At 35.5% G+C, this 13,694-nt stretch overlaps 1 protein-coding gene across 1 annotated transcript; it reads right to left on the bottom strand.

Annotated features, from left to right (window-relative positions):
- Positions 1-424: 424 nt before the first annotated feature.
- On the bottom strand, positions 425-12,831 carry TRAPPC6B (trafficking protein particle complex subunit 6B). Its single transcript, XM_063089814.1, has 6 exons — positions 12,469-12,831; positions 7,091-7,158; positions 6,573-6,690; positions 5,550-5,633; positions 3,380-3,473; positions 425-2,661 (listed from the first exon to the last, which is right to left on the bottom strand). The coding sequence occupies exons 1-6, from the start codon at positions 12,547-12,549 to the stop codon at positions 2,630-2,632; spliced, it is 477 nt and encodes a 158-aa protein (XP_062945884.1). The 5' UTR covers positions 12,550-12,831; the 3' UTR covers positions 425-2,629.
- Positions 12,832-13,694: the final 863 nt, after the last annotated feature.

Below are 13,694 nucleotides of genomic sequence, written 5' to 3' on the forward strand. Positions count from 1 at the left end.
AGTTGCGAATTTTACATTTAAATCTTCAGCCCATTTTAAATTGATTTTTTATATATAATGTTGATTTCTATATATATAGTGATGCAATTTCATTATTTTGCATGTGGATATCCAGTTTTCCCCACACCATTAGTTGAAGAGATGTTGTTAGTTTTTTTACTGTTTTCCTTTATGATTCTCTACGTTGTGTTTTGGGAAGGTCTTCTCCACAAGATTATAATATATAATAGTCCATGTTTTCTTTAGTACTTTACGGTTTTATTGTTTTACATGTAAACTTTTAAGTCTGCATCTCCCCAAACCCCCCATAAAAAAGGATATTCAATTATCTGATACTTTTTTTTGAATAACCAAACTCTCCCTTTGTTTCTACTGAGAGGTTTCTTTTTGGCTACAAGTAACAAAATACACAACCAAAAGGAGACTGAATAATATAAGTAATTTAATATTTCACATAACAAAAAGCCCAAAGGTAAAGCAGTTCCAGGATTGGTTAATTCAGAAGCATAATTCAGGTGCTTTCTATCTGCATCCTGCTACCCTCAGTGTGATGTCTTTCGTCTTCATGTTTGCCCTTTCACGGTCATTCAAAGGCTATTGGAGATTAGTTCCAAACATCCATTATCACATATCTTCACTGAGAAGCAGATAAGGGAAGGGGGCAAATCTTTACCTTGTATCCATTTTTAAGAGCAACAAAAAATGTCCTAAAAATCCTTTAGACTTACCCCACTTTGTCTCAGCCAGGATTTCATCAAATGATCAAGATAAGTCAATTGGGGCTGGCCAGTTAGCTCAGATGGTTAGAGTGCAGCCTTATAATCCCAAGGTAACGGGGTTCAGATACCCGCACCAGCCAGCCGCAAAAAAAAAAAAAAAAGATAAGCCAATTAAAATGATTGGCTTAGCATCTAATCAAAACTCACCCTCTCTGGGACTAGGAAAGCACACTATAGTACAAGACAGTCATAGAGTGTTAACACCAAAATAAAAATGGGGCATTGTCAGCAAGAAAGGAAGGGGGAAATGGCTGATGGGTAGGAAAACAAGTGTCTAACAAACCCATTGATGTGAGATAACACCTTTCTCATACATACAATTCCTATATGCTACACCTGTTTTAAAGTTCTCTATTTTGTTCCACTCTGATCCATTTCTGTGTTATTAGCTATTCCTGGATCATTATGACCCTTTTTAATCACTAAGCTTTACATTATATTTTTATATTTGGTAGGATCTTTCCCGAATTTATTTTTTCAAAATCTGAAAAAAATTTTTTTCCCAAATCATTACAGAATTAGGATTGCTCCAATTTAATAAATCAACGTGAGTTAAACTGACATCTTTGATACTGCACCTTTCTATGAAAGGAAAATGGTATGCCCCTAACTTGAGTTTTCCCTTATGTCCTAAAGTAAACTTTTACACTTTTTATTTCATGTTTTTAATATAATATTTTGGTTTTTTATTACAAGGAGTCACCCTTCTTAATCTGCCATTTTTAAGGCAGAGAACCCAGTGAAACATCTTGTTTGGCATGTCAATCAACCCCTTCTACAGAGTTATCAACCTTTTCTGCACAGTTCCCTGTCAAACAAATATATGCACAAGGGTAATAACTGGGAAAAAAGTACAGTTGTAATAATCAAAGTGCAGACACCTCAATATGCAGAGTTCTAACAAAAGCTGGACTGAAGATATCTGCTTATGCCAGATAAATTTAAGATAAAGTAAGTAGAAGTGGTAAGAGATATACTAGATAAGCATAGACTCCAACCCACTGAGAAGATATAGTCCAGTGAATGTCAATGTGACTAATCTAATCAACCACATCTCTGCCCTTTATGAAAGAGTAAATAAAGAAATAAAGACAAAGATGTTAAAATATTTACCAGGACTTCCATGCATAAGGAGAGAAGTTGAAAGTCAAAACTGTAAACAGGAAAACACATAAAAAATTCCTTCCTAATATACCTAATATTCTTTGGCCCTGGAGTCACTGAATTCACATTCAAACTAATCTGTATTTCACTTTGATTATATTAATAGAGTTTTCAAAGAATGAAATCTACTAAAGTGAAATTAAGTTTTTAAGCGATTTAGGCAGTCATATATGTATCTGTATACACACACACACACAATGTATATATGAAATCCCGATATAGGCATAAAAATTCTCTAAAATAAATTATAAGAAATAAAATAAAAATTAAGCTTAATTTAATTTAATGTAGTTTACTTTTATAAATAAAACAAATTCATACTTTATCAAAATTTGTTCATTCTTACACAAATGATTCTGATTGATGCAAGCTTTTCTTTATGCTAATTCAACAAACCCTGAGTTTTGCTTCTCCATCTGTGGTTAAATCACTCTAGGCAAATAAAAATGTTTAAAATAAGGGTCATACATCTTGGTGTCTAGTTATTTGAAATCAGGTTCACATTTTAAATAGTTTCAGTATATCATGGTAGAATATCCCTTTATCTGCTTTAAGTTGGTCTGTGTTAAACTGATGAAATACACTCTTACTCCTGTACAATGTAATTAAATCACTGCCAGTTGAAATACTTTATACATGAATAATTTATCTCTTTAAACTGTTGAAGCCTTGCATTTCAGTACGTTCTACAGCTTCTGTATCATCACCTGAAATTTGCCTAAAAAAGAAAACATAAAAATCATTCTTTGATTTTAGGTGCAAGGAAAACAAGCCTAAACATCAATTTTCTGTTCTACTTAGGAAGTTGTTTTAATCAAAAAATTTGCTATGTCAACTTTTCATACGCTTCACAATATTCAATAAATTCCATTTTTATGGGATGATTATATAATTTGTTGAGTAGATGCCTCTGTTTTTCTTTGTGATTCCTACCTTTCAGGTATTTCATTGCTAGTTATCACTGTGAATAGAAAGGAAACACAGTGAAGCTCAAGTCAATTTAATTTTTGGTTGGTAGCTCTGGTGAAAAGATTTTTTAGGAAGGAGATTAGTTATAAAAGATTAGTTGGTTTTATTTAGCTTTATATAATATTCTAAAATGTTTTTTAAATGTTTATGTTTAAAAATAAAAGTATTTTCAATGCTATAGGGAAATTTGTTATCTTAAAAGAAGACTGCAGAAAATTTCCCTTTCAAAGTTAAGAATCATCCCTTAAATTGTCTTATAATAAATTTAGATTTCTTTACCAAATTTTTCTAAATCACTGTCCATTATGAATTCAAAATCATTGAATATGAATATAGTAGGCTACATATTACTACACCAAATGTTAAATTGATAAAACTAAAATGAAGTAGTTTCAGCATTTTTAATTTCCTCTAAATTAAAAAAAAACCACTAACATTTGTTAAAAAAAAAAGTGAATGCAACTTACATGCAGGCATTGAAGACACTTCAGCTGTTACAATACTTTTTATCCCCAAATTTGATAAGCCACCTCTGATTAAGCCACATGTAAATGCTAAATACTAAAAGGAAAAAAATTATAAAAAATAGTACAGATTTACTAAAATAGTAAAGCTATTAATAAATATGACATTTAGTTAAGCCATGCTATCAATAAGTCATTGATGTTTTAAAAAAGTGTTGTGGAAGAACTGTTCAAATTACTGAAAAATATGATTGTTAGAAGATTTCCCAGCTCTTTGGCAACTAAAGCTCCATGGACGCATGACTTAAGGTCAGCCAATCAGGTGCTTCAGTCCAGGACTCTGAATCTAGAGTGAGTGACAAAAATAAGTCAGAAATAGGTTAGAATTAGTTCTAGAGGCAGCAAAGGTGGCTTGTGTCTACTGTCTGTGCTGCCTGCAGGTTTCCAACTACACACTTTCTGTGGAATGATTTTGGCTCTTTGTGTCTGCTTTAAACTCCTGTGGTTCTTGCCTGTTTTCTGAGCCTTCCTGTCAATTTTATAAGCTGCCTAACAATATTCTATTCAGACAGATTTGGTTTCTACTATCTACAACCAAGAATCTTGAATTTTTCAAGACTTACAGGTTTAAATTACACAAAAAAGAATTATCCATTTCAAAATATCATTACTGCGGATGTTGAGAAATCCTCTCCTATAGAAACAAAGAAAGGGAATGGGACTGAGCTACAGCAGGGAAAGTCATGACAAGAATGGGGATTGAAAAACTAATAATCCAAGGAACTTATTATTGTCTACATTTTTGTACTGCATGATGTTTAATAACACTATATATGAATAATAGAATATTTTATAATTAATACACATAAATGGCTGCTGATAAGTAATAAGATCTGAGTCATGAAATTTTGAGCTAGAAGAGAACTTACAGGCTGTTTATCCTAAGAGGGCTTTACCTGGGAATCTGTGAACCCCATGAAAATAAAAATGATGTATACAAGTATGTGCATACTCATATTTATGAAAAAGGGTGCTCTGATTCTCAAAGATGTCAAAATAGTTAAAAATCACTGTACAAATTACTCTTTTCACAGCTGAATAAATTAAGATCCCAAAGAGTTAAATGAGAACCAGAAATGTTAAAATGACATGTTAGTAGAAAAATATATATACATATAAACCATAAAAATGTAATTAGAGCCTGGACATCCCCCAAAATACAGAAAATAAGCAATCTTGGATCAGTGAAATTAAGTTATGAGAATAAAGTATCATGTCCATTTCTAGGCTCATTTTATTGACATATCACAGCTGTAATAGTAATCATTAATATCTCCCATGTGCAAAGCACCACTTTATTTACATTTAAATCTCAAGACAATCTTATAATATAGGTTTGATTATACTCATTTTATTAATGAAGAAACCAAGGTCCAAAGGGGTTATGTAACTTACTTAAAGTCGTAAATATATAAGTTGTAGAGCTTAGCTTAAAACGTGATTTATTTGGTCCCAAGTCCATGATCTTTCCATTATACCCGTGCTCCTTTTCGGCTAGATAATTTAGGTATGGACAAACTTTTACAGATAAAAGCTTATATTTGCCCAGATATTTTAATCACTTCAAAGAAACTCTTACATTAACACTTGTCAAGCTTTCTTTAATACATCTATTTATTCATTTATTCCTGTGTGAAATTAAAAATCAAAAACTATGCAAAACCCAAAAACACAGATAAACTTAACACAAAACATGTATTCTTAGGAACAAATGTTAATTATATTTTTAAAAATATTTTTAATCTACTAAAGGAGATCATAAATAGAAACTCTGAGGTGAATAACTTTGCATAGTTAATGTCAGTTTCATGAGTCTGAATAACTTTACTAACGTATCTCTGCAATATTCAAGAATCTACCATAAATCTACATTTCATTGGCATTTAGTTGTAATGTTTCTTTAATTGGTCACCATAAGCCTATTTAGCTACAGGTTCAGTATAGGTTATTGTAACATGATGAACATATGTCTCCTATTTCACAGAAAACTGTTTAAACAAAAAAGAACTTTAAAATCTATTTTTAGTTCAAGAGTCTGTTATGATTGGCATTGGACTTTTCCCTGTAGTTCCACTCTGAGTAGAAAACCCCAATCTTCTATTCCATTAAATACCTTAGATGCATGTTCTAAATACTGTTTTCCCGCAGACATCTGAGTAAGCAAACGAAATTTGTTGTCCTGAAGTACGTAGATGCCCTGTGTTCCAAAAACAGAAAAATATCCAAAGTCAACGTAGTCCATAGTCCTTAAAAATTATTTCATCCCTACAAAACAATTTAAGAGTTTTTAAAAGTTATTAAAATTCTCTTTTCCATTGGTCAAATTTTCTTTAAAGAGTGTTGCAATTTTCAAGCTGAACACTTGTGAGTTCAGCACTTCCTAACATTCATATTAACTTAATGTTTTATACACTGAAGATACAAAGGTGCGCAAGACATAGTCCCTACACTTAAAGAACTCATAGTCTAGTGCAAAGGAATCATTAATACATGTCCATGTGAAATTAGCTGTTATATATTATGAAATTATGTTTAGAAAGTCAATAATCAAAGTCACTTCTTTCTATTAGCATCTCAAGTACTGCTAATTAACAATTGAAATCTACTGGTAGTACTAGAGAACATTAATTTTTTACTGAATCAAAATGCCAAATCCACTTTGAGGTTTATAGTCAATCTATTTTAATGCATAGCTTTCTATGCAATCTACTGATTTTGTAGTAATAACATATTTTAAGAATAGAAAATATGATAGCAATAATAAACAATGCAAGAGTTTTTTAAGAGTTAAATATTCTCTATAAATTAGACCTTAGAAATTACTCTAAGGACATAAATGTGATATATTTGTGTTCCTGCATATTATCACTACTAAGTAATACTACTAAAACCTTTATCATTCTGACATTTGCAAATTATTAAAATTTAACATACCTTATATAATTGGGGAAAAGGAATAGCTATCATTACTGATAACTGTCCCCTTTTATTTACTTTACCCAGAGAAAAAACTAATGACTTATTAATAACATAAGGGAAACATTCTAATGTTGACCAGAAATCATTTTAAGTTTTAAATAATTAGCAAATCACTAGTTAAAGGACTTAAAAAATAGGCCTTAATTTATCTAAATACCTGATGATTTGTCCTTAGATTGTCGATTTGTTTCTTGAACACTGTAGTCCAAAAATCTTTACAAATGAACTTCATGATATCTAACTCATCCTTGAACCTTGCCGTATCTTTTGTAAACCTAAAAAGATCAACTAAAAGTAATACAGTATTTTTCCTCCAAAGAAAGCAAGAGGGGCAAATTATTAACTCATTTCTAAAAGCCAGAACAGCATTGAACATTTATTGACAGTCATAAAGTGACAAGCACCAAGCAAAGCAGATCCTATCCCAATGGTTTCACATTCTGTTACATAACTATAGAGCCTAAAATTAGTCTAATGATATAGCAAATTTGAATAACTGAGTTTAAAAAAGCACTGGATCTAAAAATAAATTTTAATCTGTAAATGAAAGAAAAGAGGAGAATTAAAATTCAGGAATTAAATTTAAAATGTCTCAAGTTTTATGCAATTTTTTGAAATGGATCATGATTGTTTGTAACCTACCTGGAAGAAAATTTTCAAATCCATACTGCTCACCTTTCTATCAATCCTTGTCCCACTCGAAACCCCATGCTTTCCAGCTTAGTAATACATCGTCCATTTTCCTATTTTAAAAAATAATAGTTTTGAATGCTTTTAAAATGCCAGGATGTTTGTATTCAAAACTTGTTTTAAAATATTGGCTAAAAATATTAATGTAAATATTTATACTTTTTTCGCTGGAACATTTTAAGAAAAAGTGGATTATAAGACATCCTTGAATTTTCTTAGTACTAACCATTTTCATAAGACTATAAGATAAACAAGAAGTTTGTTGCTTAATTACTTTTCAGAAATGCCAAGCCTATTCCTAATTATTCCCTTCTCCCTTTTTTTTTTTAAATCCCATTTTCGACCATTCCTCTTCCGTCCTAGGTTATAAAACCAGGCATCATATTTGATTTTCTTCTGTCAGTCACTCCTTTCACATGCTGTCACTACGTTCTATTGTTCCTTGCTTCAAAATGTCTCTTAGAGTCATCTAGGCTTCCCTCAGTGTTTCTTAGTTGATAACCATCCTACACCTGGAATCATGCAATTGCTCTGCTCTTCTTCTGATGATTTCATCCACTCTTTAAGGCTTTAAACACTACCATATAAACTGAACATTTTCCAGGTCCTATGGATGACCTACAGAGCCCTAAATTCAGATCCTATACTTCTGTGGCCTCACTCTTCTACTCTTCTTTATACTCACTCTGCTCCAGCTGCACTGGTCTCACTGCTGTCCCTTAAACATGCGCTGGCGGCTCTTCCTTCAGATACTCACACAACCAATTCCCCCACTTCCTTCAAATCTTTGCTCTCATGTCACCATCTCAATGAGGCCCATTTTAACAATCTTTTTAAAAACTGCGACATCATCTCCCTTCAGCAACTCTATATCCTAGTGATTCTCAAACTGTGCCCCAGACCAGCAACATCAGCATCATATGGGAACTTGCTAAAAATGAAGATTCTCTAGTACTACTCACAACTCACTGAATCAGAAACTCTGGGTGTTGGGCCAGAAATCTGTGTTTTAACAAGGCTTCTAAAACTGATTCTGATGCTCTATTCCACTTCCCTGCTTAATTTGTCTCCACAGAACTTCTTTCATCATTTAACATACTACGTATTTTACTATTTTATATTGTCCATGTCCCATTATCCCCACCCTCTGTTAGAATACAGCTCCAAGAAGGCAGATACTTTTGCATATTCCAAAGCCTGTTTGTCTCCCACTAAGAAGTGAACCACAGGTCTCGTTATTTGCCGAACTTTCTTCTACAGAACCACTTATGGTGCTATAATTATTAAATGTGTATTTCTAGTACAGACTTTATTAAACATAGCTATAAGGGGTCCTTCAGGACCCTCAGACTAGGCATATCCAAAATGATATTCATTACCTTAATGTCCTCAGCCTGCTCTGCCTCTAAAATTCCCTAACTTCATTAATGGTACCACCATTCACCTAGTTAACCCCCACCAGAAAACTTCCATTCTCTTTAACTCTTTGCTCTCAGCACCTCCTCACACTACAGTCCTGTTGAGCCTATCTTTCACATACTTTTCTAAATCTATCTTCTCTGCATCTTACTGCTTAAGTTAGGCCTTATCATTTCCCTCCTGGTTTTTAGTTACAGCCTTCCAACTGGTCCTGTCTCTAGTTTTCTCCTGCTTTTAGTCATTTCCTATATTTCTGGTAGTAGACTTTCTAAAAAGCAAATCATGGTATTTCTCTACTGGATTTTTCAGTGCCCTCCCCTTTCTTCAAAATAAAGTCCAAACTCCTTAGCATAGCATTATGTGCCTTTCTTTAAATGACTCCTGTCTAGTTAACCAGATTCATTAACAGCCACATACCACAAACATCCTTTCATTCTACCACTCTGAAATTTCTTCAACTCCAGAGTGTCACATTCTCTTCCGCCACATGCTATTCTCTACATTGCACATCCTTTTTAAATTCAGCTCAAGTACCACATCCTCCCAGAAGCCTTGCCTGACACTGTAGGTCTTATGTTGTCATAAAACTGTACATACATCTGTTCTTATACTTATTACAACCTTTGGGTTTTCTGTTATTCTCCACACTTGTTCTCAAACATGTCCAGGTGGAATGAGTACCTATAAGTCATAAAATGCTTTGTGGAACAATCTGCTCTTTGTACAATCACCCAGGAACATATTTATTAGCAGGAAATACTCTTATAAGTTGACACTCTCAAATCCTATGATCACATGAGCTTTTGAATTAAGCCATAAAAAATACCTTCTGACTTTGCTACTTGTTCATTCACTTTGGCATCTGTGAGTGTTCACTAATAGGCACCAAATTTTTAAGAAAAATTAAACTTGAGAATATTTAATCCATTAACTTTTTTAAAAATCCAGTCTCCACAAACTGGGAAATACCTATCAATATTTAGAGATTTAATTCCATTTCAAGCATAGTTTGAAAAATCACTGCAGGGTGAGATCACTGGCTCTTTTATTTCACTTCAAAACTTATGAAAGTTTATTTCACTTTCCTGAAAGTATATCAAACTTTATTTCACCTAAAATCTTTTTCATAATAAAAAATGTAAAACAAAGATACATAATCCATTATCCAGAAATGGTTATAAAAGGATATATAAAAACCATGTTGTTTACGTCTGAAATGATATATAAAAACCATTTCTGGATGACAGGATTTTTTATCTTTCTTTCACATTTTTTATTATAAAAAAATGCAAGCATGGGGCTGGCCCGTGGCTCACTCCGGAGAGTGTGGTGCTGATAACACCAAGGCCCCAGGTTTGGATCCCATATAGGGATGGCCAGTTAGCTCACTGGGTGAGCATGGTGCTGACAACACCAGGTCAAGGGTTAAGATCCCCTTACCGGTCACCTTTAAAAAAAAAAAAAAAAAAAAAAAAAAAAAATCTGAGCACTCTCAAGTAGGGAAACTTGTACAATGAACCCTCATACTCATGTACCCTGATTCCAACATGGATTCTAATTATCAAGACTGTCACGTAACAGTTTTTTGTTTGTTTGTTTGTTTTTGTGGTGGCTGGCTGGTACAGGGATCCAAACCTTGGAATTATAACACTGTGCTCTAAACAACTGAGCTAACCGGCCAGCCCTCATAACTGTTTTTTTAAATCATTTTTGCTCATAAGTACTTTCAATTTTTATCCCCACCATTAACATATTACAATAGGAAAAACAAGTTATTTTTAGCTTAAATGATTCAAAACTTATGGATTTCCTTTCTCTTATATGAGTAGCACAGCTCTTAAAATTATCAGTCATGAGTAGAACAGTTCTGTTCATTTTACTCTTGGGTCAACCCATTGGAAAAAAAGAGAGAGTTAAAAAAAAAAAAGCAAAAACATGATGTTGATTTTCCCTGGGCAAGAGTTAGAAGAGGGAAAGTAGGGAGAGGAGAGTGAAGAGAACTGAATGCACACAGGAGGGGCAGGCATGGATAAGATCAAACAGTAAAAGGAATGTGTTGTTAATCGTTCTTCAGAGGAAAGCCAAGACTAGCTTTGCACAAATAGCAAACATTGATGATGGTAGAGCCAAAAGTCTGTAACTTGGAAAAAGTCTCTGTTACAGATGGGTCTGAATAAGAACAGAATTTGCTTCATTTCCAATATTCTTCTGATGTGTATTCCTAATGATATCTCCAAATGTATTATGCCTATTCTTCTACTTCACAAACTAGCAGCACCTTTGATTAATGTCCTAGAGGTACCTCAAAAATTCAACATGCCTCAAGATAATTCATGATCTTCACCTCCTTATCTCTGTTTTTCCCCCCTCCTCTTCCACAAACACACACTGAAAAGGTGGCTCTTCTTATTCCCTTTCCTGATTAACATCACCACCATCCAACCCAGCTGCTCAAGCTAAAAGCCTGGGGATAATTTTCAACTCCCACTCACATACGTATCCAAGTCCTATATATTCTACCTCCTACCTCTCAAAGCTGTTCTCTCCTGTTCTCACTACCCATGTCTTAGTTCAGATATTCATCATCTCCTGCCATGACTTCAGCAATAATGGACCTTCTTATTACAAAGATATTCCCTCTCTAGCCCAAACACTGGATTATCTTTCTAAAATGCAACATCATTGCCCTTTTAAAAAATTCTCCATTGAGAAGGTCCAAATTCTTTAATCACACAAGGCTCTAATTTCCGCTCTCAATTCTCACTCTCCATCTATTCAATCTAGTCACACTGAAATTAAGCACGTTTAATACACTACTCTTTCATACCTCTATGACTTCACCTCTGCCTAGGATGCTTTTCCTACCCCCACCCTCCACCCCTCTTTATCAACAGCATTACAGAAAGGGCTCTTGACTTGAGTATGACTTTAGAATATCTCATTTTTCTTTCTTTTCCTTTTTTTTTTAAGATGACTGGTAAGGGGATCTTAACCCTTGACTTGGTGTTGTCAGCATCACGCTCAGCCAGTGAGCCCACCGGCCATCCCTATATGGGATCCGAACCCGCGGCCTTGGTGTTATCAGCACCACACTGTCCCAAGTGAGCCACAGGCCAGCCCTGGAATATCTCATTTCTAAAATCCATTACAACTCCGTGATTCTATACCTATTTACCACCCAATATTTAATTAGCTATTCATTAAATCCCTATTCCCCAAAGACAGTGAGGCAGGAGTTTTAGCTTATTTATTTCTCACATAGTGCTGGGCCCACGATAAATGCTTAATAAATGTTTTCAGAAAGAATCACGGAGTGAATGAAGACTCCCACATATTAAATGTAAGCTTCACGAGGATGGGGCCATTGTTTCACTCACTACTTCATCCCCAGCACCTAGAACTAGCTCTGACATAATGGGTACTAAATAAGTATCTTCTGAATTGATGAATTTAAATGGTGTTTCCTAATTATCGTAACGTCTGCAAACTTCTTTGCTTCTACCTCAAACCTTACTAGGCCTCGCGTTGTGTGGAGTGGTACTGAGAGTTTGGGATGGGGAAAGAAGAACAGGATTCTCAGGCTGGGACAGGTCTGTCCAGTGGACGGCTCAGAAGTACTGGCAGTGACAGTAAAATTAAGTAGGAGTGCAGTAAATGATAGTAGGGACAACACTAAAAGTAAGAAAATTTGTGGCCTGTGGGACAAAAGTATGGGGACAAAAAAAAATCAAATAGTAAAAGATATGAAAAAGAAAAGGATGAAAGATGAAATATCAAAGGAGACAGCCGACAGGTTCTAGAGTTTAGGATACCTGGAAGTGGACTAGTTTGCCTACACCTCGGGAGTGATCGGGTGGCGATGGGACAGGGGTAAGAAGAAAGAACTGAAGGGAAACTAGGGGTGTCACCGCAAAAGGACCTCAAGGACGTGTGGCTGCACTCACCACCTCCCCCTGCTCCGCGGACTTGTACACTCCAGACACCATCTCGTTATGGAGAAGCAAAAACAACGCCTCGTCCGCCATTTCCTGCTTATTCTTCCAAGCTCCGGGTTTTGGCCCCCGTTTGGGGGAGCGGGGGCCAGAGGGTTCCGGCTTGCGCCTGAGCGACTTGACCGTCGCCGCTGCTCTCTCCAGCCGCTGCCCTCTCCAGCCGCTGCCCTGTCTCTCTTTACTAGGAGACCGACGAATTCATTCAGCTTCCCAAAGGCCGGTACTGGAGTGAACCCAATGCCGAGGAGAATCCACCCCTAGACGAAAGAGCCAAACAGCGACGTGAACCAAACCGAGCCCGCGGAGACCCGATCCAGCCCCTGGGCTGGGGGCGGAGAAACAACTTCCGGTCCCTTCTAGCCCGGCATTCCGCCCGCTCTATGATCGCACAGTTCCTCTTCCAACCCCGGGGTGAACCGCTGGTGCCCAGGAGGAAGGCTCCTCCCCCATGATGTCGGTGGGGGGGGGATGTGGAGAGTAAATTAAGACGTAAGGCACTCCCGTTGTCATCTCCCGTTAATTAGGTATTAAAGTTAGAAAAATTGACATGAATTTTTATTGGCTTCATCAAAAGCTTCCATTTCCTGCCATACGTTCTTCAATATGAAAAGTTGTAAAAAGAGTTAATAAATCATCGGTTTACAGACTGTAAATCTTAGATATATTGAGAAGTTACTCCAATCCGTATTGGATTAAGGATACGCAAAAATATTCAGAGCTGTTGGCCACCAAATGTTTACTGGGAGTGGGGTGCAAAGGACAAGGTAGTAAAATAAGGGGGAAAAATATATATATATATATATATATATATATACACACTTGAACCAGAAAATACAAACTAAACAGAGGATTAAGTGAATGGACTGTCACTGGGGGATGAAGTTCCTGAAAATCTATGGCAGATGTGAGACAACTCCTACAGAGATGCAAATACATATGCTACATCATATTACAACTTATGTGGCAAGCTCTGGCTTAAACATGTTGCTTAGCCTGTTGTTTTAGTCCATTTTGTGTTGCTATAACAGAAATACCTGAGACTGGGTAATAAAGAACAGAGGTTTATTTGGCTTACAATTCTGGGACAGCTGCATGTGGCACTGGCCTCAGGCTGCTTCTACTCATGGCGGAAAGTGGCAGGCAGCCAGCGGGTACAAGCAGATCACATGGTGAGAGGA

Source organism: Cynocephalus volans, chromosome 3, assembly GCF_027409185.1.
Source record: "Cynocephalus volans isolate mCynVol1 chromosome 3, mCynVol1.pri, whole genome shotgun sequence".
Lineage (NCBI taxonomy): Eukaryota > Metazoa > Chordata > Mammalia > Dermoptera > Cynocephalidae > Cynocephalus > Cynocephalus volans.

Bases quoted from the DNA above. Each gene is read 5' to 3' on its own strand.
- TRAPPC6B (XM_063089814.1), bottom strand. From the start codon at position 12,549: ATGGCGGACGAGGCGTTGTTTTTGCTTCTCCATAACGAGATGGTGTCT. The intron at 5,634-6,572 runs GTATTTAGATAA...TTTGGAACACAG, and splicing joins ATCTAAGGACAAATCATCAG to GGCATCTACGTACTTCAGGA. The intron at 3,474-5,549 runs GTATTTAATGGA...TTTTCCTTTTAG, and splicing joins ATTTAGAACATGCATCTAAG to TATTTAGCATTTACATGTGG.